The sequence below is a fragment of the Rhinolophus hipposideros genome (genome assembly GCF_964194185.1).
Source record: "Rhinolophus hipposideros genome assembly, chromosome: 1".
NCBI classification, from domain to species: Eukaryota; Metazoa; Chordata; class Mammalia; order Chiroptera; family Rhinolophidae; genus Rhinolophus; species Rhinolophus hipposideros.
The window spans coordinates 30931471-30945130 of NC_138047.1; the positions used below are offsets into that span (position 1 = coordinate 30931471).

At 37.3% G+C, this 13660-nt stretch overlaps 1 protein-coding gene across 3 annotated transcripts in view; it reads left to right on the plus strand.

Annotated features, from left to right (window-relative positions):
• TEC (tec protein tyrosine kinase) overlaps positions 1-13660 on the plus strand; it is a gene marked incomplete at both ends in the record, with an annotated part of 85773 nt that overhangs the window by 55253 nt on the left and 16860 nt on the right. For 2 of the 3 annotated variants that reach the window (XM_081049499.1, XM_081049500.1), the window contains 3 exons: positions 3341-3469; positions 5180-5220; positions 6137-6312. In XM_081049499.1, coding sequence (XP_080905625.1) covers positions 3341-3469; positions 5180-5220; positions 6137-6312 — 346 coding nt within the window. Of the gene's footprint in view, positions 1-3340; positions 3470-5179; positions 5221-6136; positions 6313-8902; positions 8969-13660 lie in introns of all 3 variants that reach the window. The other variant, XM_081049498.1, reaches the window with a different exon arrangement.

Sequence of the window (13660 nt, forward strand, 5' to 3'; positions counted from 1 at the left end):
TTTCTCCCAAAGCAGTAGAATATACATTCTTTTCAAGCACACATGAAGCATTTTCCAAGATAGACCATATGTTAAGCCATGTCTCAATAAATTTAAGAACAGTGAAATTATATCAAGTGTTTTCTCTCACCACAAAATTGACACACCTTTTACCAGACTCATCAAGAAAAAAAGAGAAAGGATTCAAATAAATAAAATCAGAAATGAAAGAGAAGTGACAGCCAACACCACAGAAATACAAAAAATATTGAGAAAATGCTATGAGCAACTATATGCCAACAAATTGGACAATCTGGAAGAAATGGATAAATTCCTAGAAGCATACAATCTCTTAAGGCTGAATCAAGAAGAAAAAGAAAATCTGAACAGACTGATTACTACCAACGAAATTGAATCAGTAATCAACAAGCTCCCAACAAATGAAAGTCCTAGACCAGATGGCTTCACTGGTGAATTTTACCAAACATTTATAAAAGAGTTAATACCTATTTTTCTCAAACTATTTAAAAAAATCCAAGAGGACGGAAGGCTTCCAAGTTCATTTTATGAGGCCACTATTACTCTGATTCCAAAACCAGACAAAGACATTACAAAAAAAGAAAAAAATAGGCTGATATCCCTAATGAACCTACAAATAAGAAGATACAAATGAATGGAAACATATACTACGCTCATGGGTAGGAAGAATTAATATAGTTAAAACATCCATACTACCTAAAGCAATCTGTAGATTCATTGCAATCCCTATCATAAATGCCAATTCTGTGGTATTTTTCACAGAACTAGAAGAAATAATCCTAAAATTTAAATGGAACCATCAAAGACCCCTAATAGCCACAGCATTCCTAAGAATGAAGAACAAAGCTGGAAGTATCACGCTACCTGATATCAAATTATACTACAAGGCTATAGTAATCAAAATAACATGGTATTGACATAAAAACAGACATATAGATCAATGGAACAGAATAGAGACCCCAGAAGTAAACCTATGCCTATATGGTAATTTATGATAAAGGAAGCAAGAATTTATATTGGGGTAAAGACAGTTTATTCAATAAATGGTGCTGGGAAAACTGGACAGACACATGCAAAAAAAAAATGAAACTGTACAACCTTCTTAGGCCATATACAAGAATAAACTCAAAATGGATTAAAGACTTACATGTAAGACCCGAAACCATAAAACTCCTAAAAGAAACTATAGGAAATAAACTCTCAGACATTATCCTTAGTAATATTTTTACTGATTATCTCCTTGGGCAAGGGAAACAAAAGAAAAAATAAACAAACGGACTACATCAAACTAAAAAGTTTTTTCACAGCAAAAGAAACGATCAACAAAATGAAACGACATTCTACTGAATGGGAAAAGATATGAGGCCTGACAATTAAGTTCACGAACAGATCCTAGAAAAAGTGCTACATACCTCATTGCTGAATATCACTATGGTCACCTTTGAAGGACTCCCCTTGGGAAGCTATGCACTGATGCCAGCGCCTAGTCCACCCTTTAAAGCAATTTTGGAACTCTTTTTCTGGAATGACCATCAGAACTGTTGTTGTATTACCCTTGATGCCCTGAATGTCATCAAAATGTCTCCCTTTCAATATTTCCTTTATCTTCAGGTAAAGAAAGAAGTCATTGGGGGCCAGATTAGGTGAGTAGGGAGGGTGTTCCAATACAGTGATTTGTTTACTTCCTAAAAACTCCCTCACAGACAGTGCCGTGTGAGCTGGTGAATTGTCGTGATGCAAGAGCCATGAATTGTTGGTGAAAAGTTCTGGTCATCTAACTTTTTCATGCAGCCTTTTCAGCACTTCCAGCACTTTTCAACTTGGTTAACTGTTTGTCCAGTTGGTACAAATTCATAATAAACAATGCCTCTGATATCAAAAAAGGTTAGCAACATTGTTGCAACAAGTTCACGAACTTAATTATTCGTATTTGTCAGTGATACATCTAATAAGGGATTAATATTCAAAATTTATTTAAAAAACTCATACAACTCAACAGCCCCCCCAAATCCAATTAATAAATGGACAGAGGATCTGAATAGACATATCTCTAAAGAGGACATACAGATGGCCAATTGACATATGAAAAGATGCTCAATATCACTAATCTTCAGAGAAATGCAAATAAAAACCACAATGAGATACCACCTCACCCCAGTCAGAATGGCTTTCATCAGTAAATCAACAGACAACAAGTACTGGCGAGAACGTGGAGAAAAGAGAGTCCTGGTGCACTGTTGGTAGGATTGCAAATTGGTGTAGCCACTATGGAAAACAGTATGGCTGTTCCTCAAAAAATTAAGAATAGAACCACCTTATGATTCAGCAGTTCCACTTTTAGGCATTTATCCAAAGAAATTCAAAACGTTAATTTGAAAAAGTATTTACACCCCTATATTTACTGCAGTGCTATTCACAATAGCCAAGATATGGAAACAACCAAAATGCCCATCAATAGACGATTAGATAAAGAAATTGTGGTACATTTATACAATGGAGTATTACTCAACCATAAAAAAGGAATGAAATCTTACCATTTGCAACATCCTGAATGTATCTAGAGGATATTACGCTAAGTGAAATAAGTCAGACTGAGAAAGACAAATACCATATGATCTCACTCATATGTGGAAAACAAAAACAAAGCAGAAATAGATTCATAGATACAGATGAACAAACTGATGGTTGCTAAGTGGGAGGGGTGTTGGGGGATGGGTGAAAAAGGTGAAGGGATTAGGAAGTACAAACTGGTCGTTACAAAATAGTCATGGGGATGTAAAATACAATATAGTGAATATAGTCAATAATATAAAAAGTGTATGGTGTTTGATGGGTACTATACTTATCGGGGGGATCACTGCATAAATTATATAAATGTCTAACCACTGCACTATACACCTGAAACTATATAGAGTAATTCTGAGTATCAACTATAATTAAATATGTGTGTGTGTATATATATATATATATATATATATATATATATATAGAGAGAGAGAGAGAGAGAGAGAGAGAGAGCAAGAGAGAGAGAGCAGGGTGTAGAGAGTGCAGCATAGGAAATATAGACAATGGTGTTGTAATAGCTATGTATGGTGTCAAATGGGTGGTAGACTTGGGATTATCACTTTGTGAGGTGTGTAGATGTCTAATCATTATGTTTTTTTGTTCACCTGAAACTAGTAATAAAAAAAATAAATATATAGATAAATAAAAATTGCCTGCTGATGGTAAAAGAAAAAAAAAGAATGAGCGACAGAGTTACTTACTAAACGTTCTGTTATCTCTTTTATTTCACTAATCATTTACTGTCTATGAATTACAGAAATAAAGAACAACAATAATATTATGATTAAATATCATCCTAAATTTTGGGCAGATGGAAGTTATCAGTGTTGCCGACAAACTGAAAAACTAGCACCGGGATGTGAAAAATATAATCTTTTTGAGAGTAGTAAGTATTTTTTATTCTACAATTATATTGTGCTCAGGATGTACATATTATTGGTATAACAAGAAAGTGACATGATTTTGATTTTGACGTTGGTTAAGTATGGCCTTCACACTTCCTAGCACAGTGCAAAGTATTGGGCAGGTGTATTTTGTGAGACTAATTATATTAAGTTAGCCAGTGGGACCGTTTCATGGAATCAGAAGATCTATTTGATTTTTAGGACTTTTTATCACAATGTGGAAGCCTGCTAAAAATGACTATAAAAAATGTGAGCCTAATGTGGCACCAACAGCTGATTTTCTTTTTCTTTTTTTCAACTTTATTTAGGTATGATGGACAAATAAAAAATTGTAGGATGTTTAAAGTGTACAATGTGATGATTTGATCTACTCATGTGTTGTGAAAAGATTGCTCCCATTGAGTTAACACATTCACCACCTTACGTGTTTACCCTTTTTTGTTTGTGCAAACATTTAAATTATACTGTCAGTAAATTTCATTTATACACTATAGTGTTATTAACTATAGGCATCAAATAATATATTAGATTCTCATACCTTATTCATCTTATAACTGAAAGTTTGTACCATTGACCAATATCTCTATTTCTCCTACTCCCTAGCCTCTGGCAGCTACTTTTCGACTCTGTTTCTATGAGTTTTACTTACAAAAAACAATTTTTTTTTAAGATTCCATATATAAGTGGTACCATGTGGTATTTGTATTTCTTTGGCTTATTTCGCTTTGCATAATGCCCCCCAGTTTCATCCACATTGTTGCAAATGACAGGATTTTCTTTTTCTTTTTAAGGCTGAATAATATTCCATTTTGTATATATTCCACATTGTTTTTATCCATTCATGTGTTGATGGACACTTAGGTTGTTTCTATACGTTGGCTATTATGAATAATGCTGCAGTGCACATGGGAGTGCCGATGTCTCTTCAAGGTACTGATTTCATTTCCTTTGTGTGTATATCCAGAAATGGGATTGCTTGGTCATGTGGTAGTTCTACTTTTCATTTCTTGAGGAACGTCCACACTGTTTTCCACCGGGGCTGCACCAATTTGCAATCCCACCAACAGTGCACAAGGGTGTCCTTTTCTCCACATCCTCACCAGCATTTGTTATCTCTTGTGTTTTTGATAATATCCATCCTAATAGGTGTGAGGTGTTATCTCACTGTGGTTTTGATTTTCTTTCCGTAATGATTAGTGGTATTGAACAGCTGATGGCCATTTGTATGTTTCTTTGCAAAGACATCTAATCAGATCTTTTGCCAATTTTTAATTGTTATTGTATTTTTTTGCTATTGAGTTATATGAGTTCCTTGTATATTTTGGATATTAACCTCTTATCAGATATGTGGTTTGCAAATATTTTCTCCCATTCTATAGGTTGCCACTTCATTTTGTTGACAGTTTCCTTTGCTGAGCAGAAGCTTTTTTATTTGATGTAGTCCCACTTATTTATGAAGAATAAGACATGGCCCCAATCTCGATGGCATTTACAGTTGTTCAGAGAGGCAAAAATACAAACCAACATCAAAAGCATTTTAAAATTTTGTTCTAAATAGTGATAGAAGCAACATGTGCCAGAGTGAGACTCAGAGTAGATGTCTGGCCTGTGTTTTCATTTTCAGTTTTCCTTAAAACCATTGATCATTGGTAAATGGCATTTTGAACTGTTTTTGTTATTGTCATTTTCAGGTATAAGAAAAGCGCTACCTCCAGCACCAGAAACAAAGAAGGTAGGTGGCCTTTAACTTTTGGAAGTACTTGCAGATTATTGAGTACGACGAGCCTGTGTATGTTTATATTTGTACATGTGATGCTGTGTGTCCTCACTCCACCCCCAATCAGATCAGAAACAGATATGTTATGGCTTATTTGATTTTTTCTTGGTCCAATAATATTAATTGTATTAGATATTATCATTGGGGCCCCATTATATTATCTGGCATTTTGCCTGTATTTTGGCTTCAAGTATTATGAATTTAGAGGAATATTGGAGTCCTAAAACCATAATATTGTGACAAAGGAGTGACCTCAGTGTTTTAATGATGTGCCTCTGAAGAGTGGGATATGGTGGAAAACACATGTACTTTCAACTCGGACAGGACCTGATCCAACGGGAATCTGACTTTGAATGACTTTGAGTGGGTTACTTAAACCCACTTGTTTCCTCAGTTGTGAATTGGGAATTATTCTACTTCATGGCACCAGTACTAAGAATAAATGAGAAAGAGTGTGTTAGGTACTAAGTGTGTGCCTTGCACACAGTAAGCACAAAGAAATGCAAGTTCCTTTGAATGGGAGAGGACCTGATAAAAGTCTCCACTCCATAGTGTGTTTTCCCCATGGCAGGTCATTTGAGTGGTGGTTCTACTGTTAGTCCCCCTGGTTTCTGCACACGTTACTCTTCCCTCTCCCTGGAAAGTTAACACTGGTGTTTACAGACAGTTTTTGCTCAGTCCCATATTCTGAAACCCATGAGAGCTCTAGTAGCATCAACATTATTAGACTCATGAGAGGGTTCACCAGATGATGTTAGGTAGACTTGAGGTTTCTGCTTTATTCTGTGGTGATGTGGGAATCGTTGTGTTTTACTTCACAACGAGTTTCAAACAGAAGACTAAATCTTCACATATGATCTCCTTTCCTTAGCGAAGGCCTCCCCCACCAATTCCTCCTGAAGAAGAAGATAATAATGAAGAAATAGTTGTAGCTATGTATGATTTCCAAGCGACCGAAGCACATGATCTCAGACTAGAGAGAGGCCAAGAGTATATCATATTAGAAAAGAATGATGTTCATTGGTGGAAAGCAAGAGATAAATATGGGTAAGTATTCCCCTCCGTGTATGACACACAGTGGGTGGATGGGAGTTAAGTGATGCCTGAGTGGAGTATAATTTGTAACTATCATGGAATGAGACTAGTTCTGTGGGCCTTAAATGAAAGTTAGTATGTTATTTGCAGTAGCACAATGTATTAGTAGTGACTCAATAAATGTAAATAGATTGACCACTTCTTTCCAAAAATTAGAATACATGACACTGATTTCTTTCTCATCCATTATGTGTTTAATTGGATTATTTTGATCTTGACTTATCCTGAGGTAAGTAAATAATTTTAGGTTTTTCTAAGAGAAAGAGAGAGAGAGAAAGACTGTACGTATGTGCATGTATGTGTATGTATAAAATACATATATACACATACATGTAAGAAATTAAAAAACAAGCATTTATTTAGGATTATTTAAGATTTAAAGGAAACTCTTCTTTCAACCTTATTTTTGGTAAATAATGGGTAAATATGGATAAACATAGGGGATGAATTTCTTTTTGGTTTCATTAATAAAATGCAATATCCTGTGCTGACCTCTGAAATAGAATCCTGTTTCTATTCTTGAGTTCCCGTGGATAAGAAGAGGAGGGCTTTTTGTCCTGGCCGGAGCACACTCTTTCTCCAAGTCCGCTTTCTCACCTCTCTGCCCTCTTTCTCCCCAGCTCCAATTCTCTCTTCCTCAGTTCTCTTCTGGAGAAGCACTGGAAGCCTCTGCGTCAGGCAGGGTCCTTCTCTTCTCACTTCTCGGTAACTTTGCTTCTGCTGAGCGCTGCTTTGCTGTGATTATCTTCTCGGGAACTCTTAACCTGTTATTCTGTGTTTACAAGAAGACCATCATTGTTTTTTTTTGCCACACATTGCAGAAGATTGATTTTTTATTATAAAAAATGTCAAACGTCCACAAAAATACATAATAGTATAATGGAGCCTCTTGTCACGACTTCAAAATTTGCCAGTGTTGACTTACCAACCCTCCCAATTATTTTTTCTAGAGCATTTAAAAGCAAATTGAAATCATCAAGTTAGTTCACCATTAAGTCTAATTGCTAAAGATTTGTTTTAAACAATCACCATGTCGTTATCGTACTTAATAATAATTAAAAAATATCTCATCTGTGCACTTATCCCTAACATTTTTAGGACTAGAAGAAGAGTACACATGAAAGCCCACATATCATGTGTCTAAATATTTAGAAGTTATAAGTCAAGCTAACAAGTGATAAATAAAATATAATTTATCCTCCAGTGTGACAAACATACCATCCAAACGCCAAGGAAGGCAAGGTTTGATTTAGCGTTCCATGCCAGTTCATTTAGTTCATGCAGGAAAAGCCAGGTAAATTTTTGATTCTTTCCTTTTACCAATTTTCAAAATAATGAGTTGATGGTAGCTTCCTCTAGTGACAACAATGGTCACCAGTACTTTTTTTAGTGTTACTATGGATGTTGCTGTATTTGGTTTTCATCCACTGCAATAATTATTTTTTGTTTGAACTGTCCCATCTTAGGTTAGTGGTAGCTGTTTTGGCTTGGGGACCCTTTTAGTCTTTCTTGGCTTCTTTGCTTTCTGGGTAAAATGAAATGGTTGAAGTTCCCCTTGTAATTAATGTGGCCTAACTTGAAATTTGCCATTTTTCCAAGTAATGCTGGCCCTTTTTTGTAAAAAGTAGTATTTAGAGACAACAACTGGGGTGCTAGAATTCTCACTGCTTCTGGAGTGACATGGCTTCTAGGGCCTTCTCCGTGCAACACAGCTATATATATGCACGTGTGCGTGTGCATGTGTGTGTGTGTGTGTGTGTGTGTGTTATGAGTTCTTACTATTAATTGAAATGTAAGATTGCAAGGTTTTTACTCAATTTGAAAATTTTATACATGTATCTCTTTTATGCTGAAAATCTTGGCTTCTGCCAAGATTCTACCCACGATGCGTGCTTCTTAAATGTAATGTGCATAAGAGTCATCTGGGGTAAAAATCAAAGATTTCTTGTTGTCATATAGGCCTTCTCAATTCAGATTGCTTGGGGTATGACCCAAGAAGTTGTCTTTTTAACAAGCGCCCCAGATAGTACTGATACAGATAGAGGGCAAGGACTGCTCTCTGTGAAAGAGTGCTTACACGGACTGTTGAGTTATTGGAATGGTGAGTGTTTTTATCCAACGCTTCAACTTTTCTGAAGTAGTGGTTTCTTCAAAACATCCCAAGAAACTGTGGATTCAAGAGAAGCATCATGGAATTAGGAAGGGCTCTGAACCAAGTCACAAGGTCAGAGTTTAACTTATAGCCTTTTGCTATGGGACCTTGAGAAAGTGCCTGAATCTCTCTATGCCTTGGTTTCCCCACCCGAAAGTGGGTACAATAATGCCTGCCTACCTCAGAATTTTTGTGAGGATCAAATGAGGAAGTACTTTGTAAAGCATCAAATGCTATAGATATATTGAATTATTGGGGGTCAGCTAAGTCTTTCGTACAAGCATTAGGCAATATTATGCTTTAATTATTTTAGAAAAGCAGTAATTTTTCTTTGAATAACCTCTCAGTAAAATGATTTAAGTTTACCTAAAGTATTTTTCTTATTTCTAGGAGTGAAGGATATATTCCAAGTAATTATGTAACCGGAAAGAAATCAAACAACTTAGATCAATATGAGTAAGTAAATGGTTATTTTGTGAGTGTGGAGAACCAGAACATGTTTTCATTTTCCCAATAATGTAAGGCAGTTTGGAGATTCATGGACATCTTTCATTATCTTTAGAAGGTAGTCCTGACATATCCTTAACTCAGTTGTCTAGGCTGGTAAAAGACATTGGGAGATTAGTTTCTATAATATACTGTATCTGAAGGTACTGTGTATACACGCACATACAGTTGATTTTAAACAAATGACAGCATAGCTGACTTTGAAATACAGGTCATCGTTCACTCATTCATGAAATCAGAACATAGTTTCCCAGAGTGGCTTTTAAAAAAACATGCTTATTTCTTTTTTCTAACTATAATGACAATTTATGATTATTGTTTTAGAATTGTTTGAAAATAGCAAAAAGTTAATAGGAAAAATTACTCATAAGTCAAATAGAGTTGACTTCTATCAACATTAGTGCATCTTCCTTCAATCTTTTAAAGATTAGACTCATGCTGTATACACTGTTTTAAATTTTGTTTATTCTATTTAGCAACATATTATGAGTGTATTTCCTCATGCCATTAAACATTCTTCGAAAATATTTTCATAACTGCATTATATTTCATTCAGTCATAAACTCATTAAATATTTACTGAGCTCTTAGTATGTATCAGGTACTGTGCTAGGCCGTAGAGGGTATAAGCGCGCATATGGCATATGGATGTGCAATAATTTACATAATCATTTCCTTAGATATGTGGCATTATGTTGTTCAGGCATGTTTGCTATGTAAAAATAACTGTTATAACCTTTTCCTGCTTGTCATCTTAAACTAGACCTCTAAAAATCCATGTACTGGGCTAAGGGCTAGTTATAAACTTAGTAAGACTCCTAATGAATGCCGTCATGCTGCTTCCCAGAGAAAGCAATGGACATACGAGTCCTATGCCCACTAGCTGTGCGTGTCCAGATTTTAATGAGAGGCCCATATATACCAAATACTCTTGTGGCCATTCTGGGGCAGTGTATTGATGTTTCATTCATTTTCTTTAAAAACAATACCACTGCCACCACCACCACCACCAACAATGGAAAGCAGTTTACTCTGTGCTCGTCACTTCCTGTAACGTGTGTACCTGAGAATCTAGAAAAGGATTAACAGGTTAAAAAGTGACAGCACTTAGTAGTATGATTCCCTCAAGGTTGTTTTATAAGTAGATGAGGGTATAAAAATATCTAAATAAAATAGTGTTTCTGTTCTTCAATAATATTTTATGAAAATATAGCCAAATCCTTAGCTAAAAGGTGAAAGCTTAGACCTGATTTTAATGTGATCTGACTGAGAACTAACTGATTATTTGGGTGCGGGGTATGCTTGGAATCTAGATACTCCTTATCTATATGGGAGAACTCCCTTATGACGCGTGGGATTACAAATGAGGATTGTATGAAGTTTATGATTCATTGCCCTGAGTATTTAGGATATTTCGTAGTTCGGAAATTTTCTCTCTTCTGAGGGACTCTCCTCTGTGTGACTAAGTGAATGAGTTGTATCAGGTCTCTCGTGTGGGAGTGCCCTCAGCCATGTGCCCGGAGTTCAGGGATGCCATGGGGCACAGTGCCATGCCTAGCTGCATGAGAAAGGGGAAACCTGTTCTCAGTGTGGGAGTCGGAGTTCCCCTCACTTCTCCTGCTGTCTTTCCATTCCATGCTTTGTGTTGTTTTTTGCTATAGCCTGGCCTGTAACACATCTTACATGTCCCCAGGAGTAAAAAGCCTTTGCCAGCTGTTGAATCAAGGGTTCTCCTGCTGTCTGTCTGGGCCTGGGAAGATACCAGGAAACAGACTCTCCTTTGGGCTGGACTCAGGATTGCCAGGCTGGAGGCCCCTAGGGCCATCAGGAAGCTAGTTCTGACCTCCACACCCAGGTGACAGTTAGGGGAGCAGCAGATAAGAGGAACTGCTGCAGGAAAGAAATGGGGTTCATTGTGATGGTGAGTAAGATGTTCTTGAGGGAAAGATGTTAAAGGAAGTCGGTGACAGAAATAAAAGGGCCCTTAGAACAAGAAAAAGTCTAGGATGAGGCTTTGAGTCAGTGGCACAGGAGGTAAAAGCCAAATTAGAGAACTGGCAAAGATTGACAGCTGGTTGATTGGTTGGTTGGTTGTTCCCTATTTTGTCTTCACTTATACCTGTTGTCTTCTTTTTGTGATTTACCCAACCCACCCTCCCCAAGAAGTTTGGCCAAGATCCAACCTTTCCAGAAAGGACTGAGTGTCACCAAATCAGACAGCAGTATGACGTCCTATTCCTCTGGAGTGTTCTGAAGTGACTAACCAACCTGAAAACCTGATTCACATTAAGGTTTTGATATCTGAGAACGGAATGACAAGTTGCTTGTGGGCATTCTTTCTAGATGTCTAGCTCCTTCATCAAGAGGAGCTAACCTCTAAGAGAGTCATTTCTGTGCCGGCTTGGGAGAGCTGTGCGCGGGCTGGCATCTGTGTGGAAGCACCCCTCTGCTCATTACGTATCATGCATCACGCGGGCTCCATTTGACCCCTGTGTGTAGTTCTTCCTGACAAGATGAATTCAGCTGAGCTGCTGTCGTCTTGTCATTCTTGCCTGGTGGTAGCTGTCATAGAAAAGGGAGTAAAGGCACAAAGAACTGTTAGGAAATACCAGTAGTTGATTCGTCTATTTATTTGTTCATCACTCCTTCCTCCTTTCCTTCCTTCACCATACCCGTAAAGGTCTGAGTTAATATCTTAGGGAGGGAAAACAGCCTTTCTGGGGAATCTGCAAATGCCATAAAAAAATGACCCTTCAGATAGGATTTCATAAAGCCTGCCCTTTGTGCAGTGGATTCCTTGTCTTTCCGTTTTTCCTTTATTTCTCCCCAGGAGCTTGAATCTACTAGGTGAGGAAAGGACCTCTTTCTTTCTCTGAGTGTCTTATATCTAATTTCCTCTCAGGAGCCACAATTCAGCTTTACTGATTTCTTGCATCTGAAACGTGAGACTAACCCCCCATTGCTTACTCTTGTGAAGAAGGGTTAGAGCTTCTCTCATTAATAAAGAGAATTTTTTCGATCTCTTTGTTGATTTATAATATATAATGAGAGCTCCTGTTCCCTTTCTGTAGATAATTTTTGTGACTTTTTTGGCATTCTGACAAATGTTTCTTGTGTCAGTGGAAAAGCTTTAGGGACAGAATCCAATCTGTTCTCATTTATTATATTTCTCAATTGTACTCAGAAATTGATTGATCAGAACTGCAATTTTGTTGAACTTTGGCTCAGTTAATAAATTGGGCTCCACAGCAGTGAGATCTTAATGTCCACAATTCTGAGGCCTGGTTAATCACCTCAGGCTCCAAATAAAATAGTCATCAGCTTGTATTGTGATTGTAATTTGTGTTTGGCCCCTACGCCTGCACAAAGGAGTCCAGACCACAAAAGGTCTTGTATTATATTTTATTCTTTGTGTTTTTCCTTTACTCAACCAGGGAAGGCTTTTGTGTTCATTTGTCTCAGGGTGTTTGCTGGGCCAAAAGCAGGTACTGGTTCTCTTATTCAAGTCTGAACAGTGGTGGAAAATTCAAATGTCCAGAGGGGCCAAGCTGCTTCATAACATGGGAAGGAAATATGACTGTGGTGGGGGTTTCCTGCCCACTAAAGGGCATCTAAAACAAACAAACAAACAAGCAAACAAACACCAAAAAAATAAAGTTATAACTGAAGGCCAACGTAAACAGTCTAAGTTCATGTTCTTTGACCCTTGAACAACATGGGTTTGAATTTTATGGGTTCACTGATACATGATTTTTTCCCATAAATACTGTAAATGTATTTTCTTAATATTATTTCTTTTCTCTAGCTTACTTGATTATAAGAATACAATATATACTACATAGAACATATGCAATGTGTGTCAATTGACTTTTCTGTTATTGGTAAGGCTTCTGGTCCACAGTCGGCTATTGGTAGTTAAGTGTTTGTGGAGTCAGAAGTTCTGTATGGCCTTTTGATGGTGCAGGGGGTGTGTGTCAGCACTCCTAAACCCCATGTTGTTTGAGTGAACTGTCATCTCATGGAGAGATTGGCCTGGAGAAGCAGGGAGAGGGGAAGACCTGCCTGTGAGGATGAAATGGGAGATGGCAGTATCCTTCGTTCTTTGGGATAATAGATCTGCAGGGACTTGGGGTTGTGGCACAGAATGGAAGGGCCTGGAGGGAGGTCAGGCGCCACTGCTCGGCCATGGTGGGAGTCCCACAGCAGAGCCTGGGGTAACTGCCAGGGTGGGGGGCTGTGCTAGGTCCGGGAAGTCTGGAAGACCCAGGAGGACTGCTGTTCTATTTTGCTGTTTCATTCGACACTTGGGACCTTCATGAAATTCAGTGGGGGGAACTTCATAACGACTTGAGATGAAATCTACTGCCTATTGGTAGGATGGGGACTTGGGATAAGATTTAGTGGAATTAAAGACAGTGATGCAAAGTGACATTTCCTGCATGTTTTAGTCTGGGAAGTAAAATTCATTCTTGCCATTATAATAATGAAAAATTAGAAATTATTTTTTATATTAAATAATGAAAATAGTTTAAATTATGGCACATCCATACCACGACACATAGAACGATGTTGCTTTACAGTGATGTCTGTCATAAACTGTTATATGAAAAAGCCAGGGTATGATTTGTCAGGTATAGTTTGA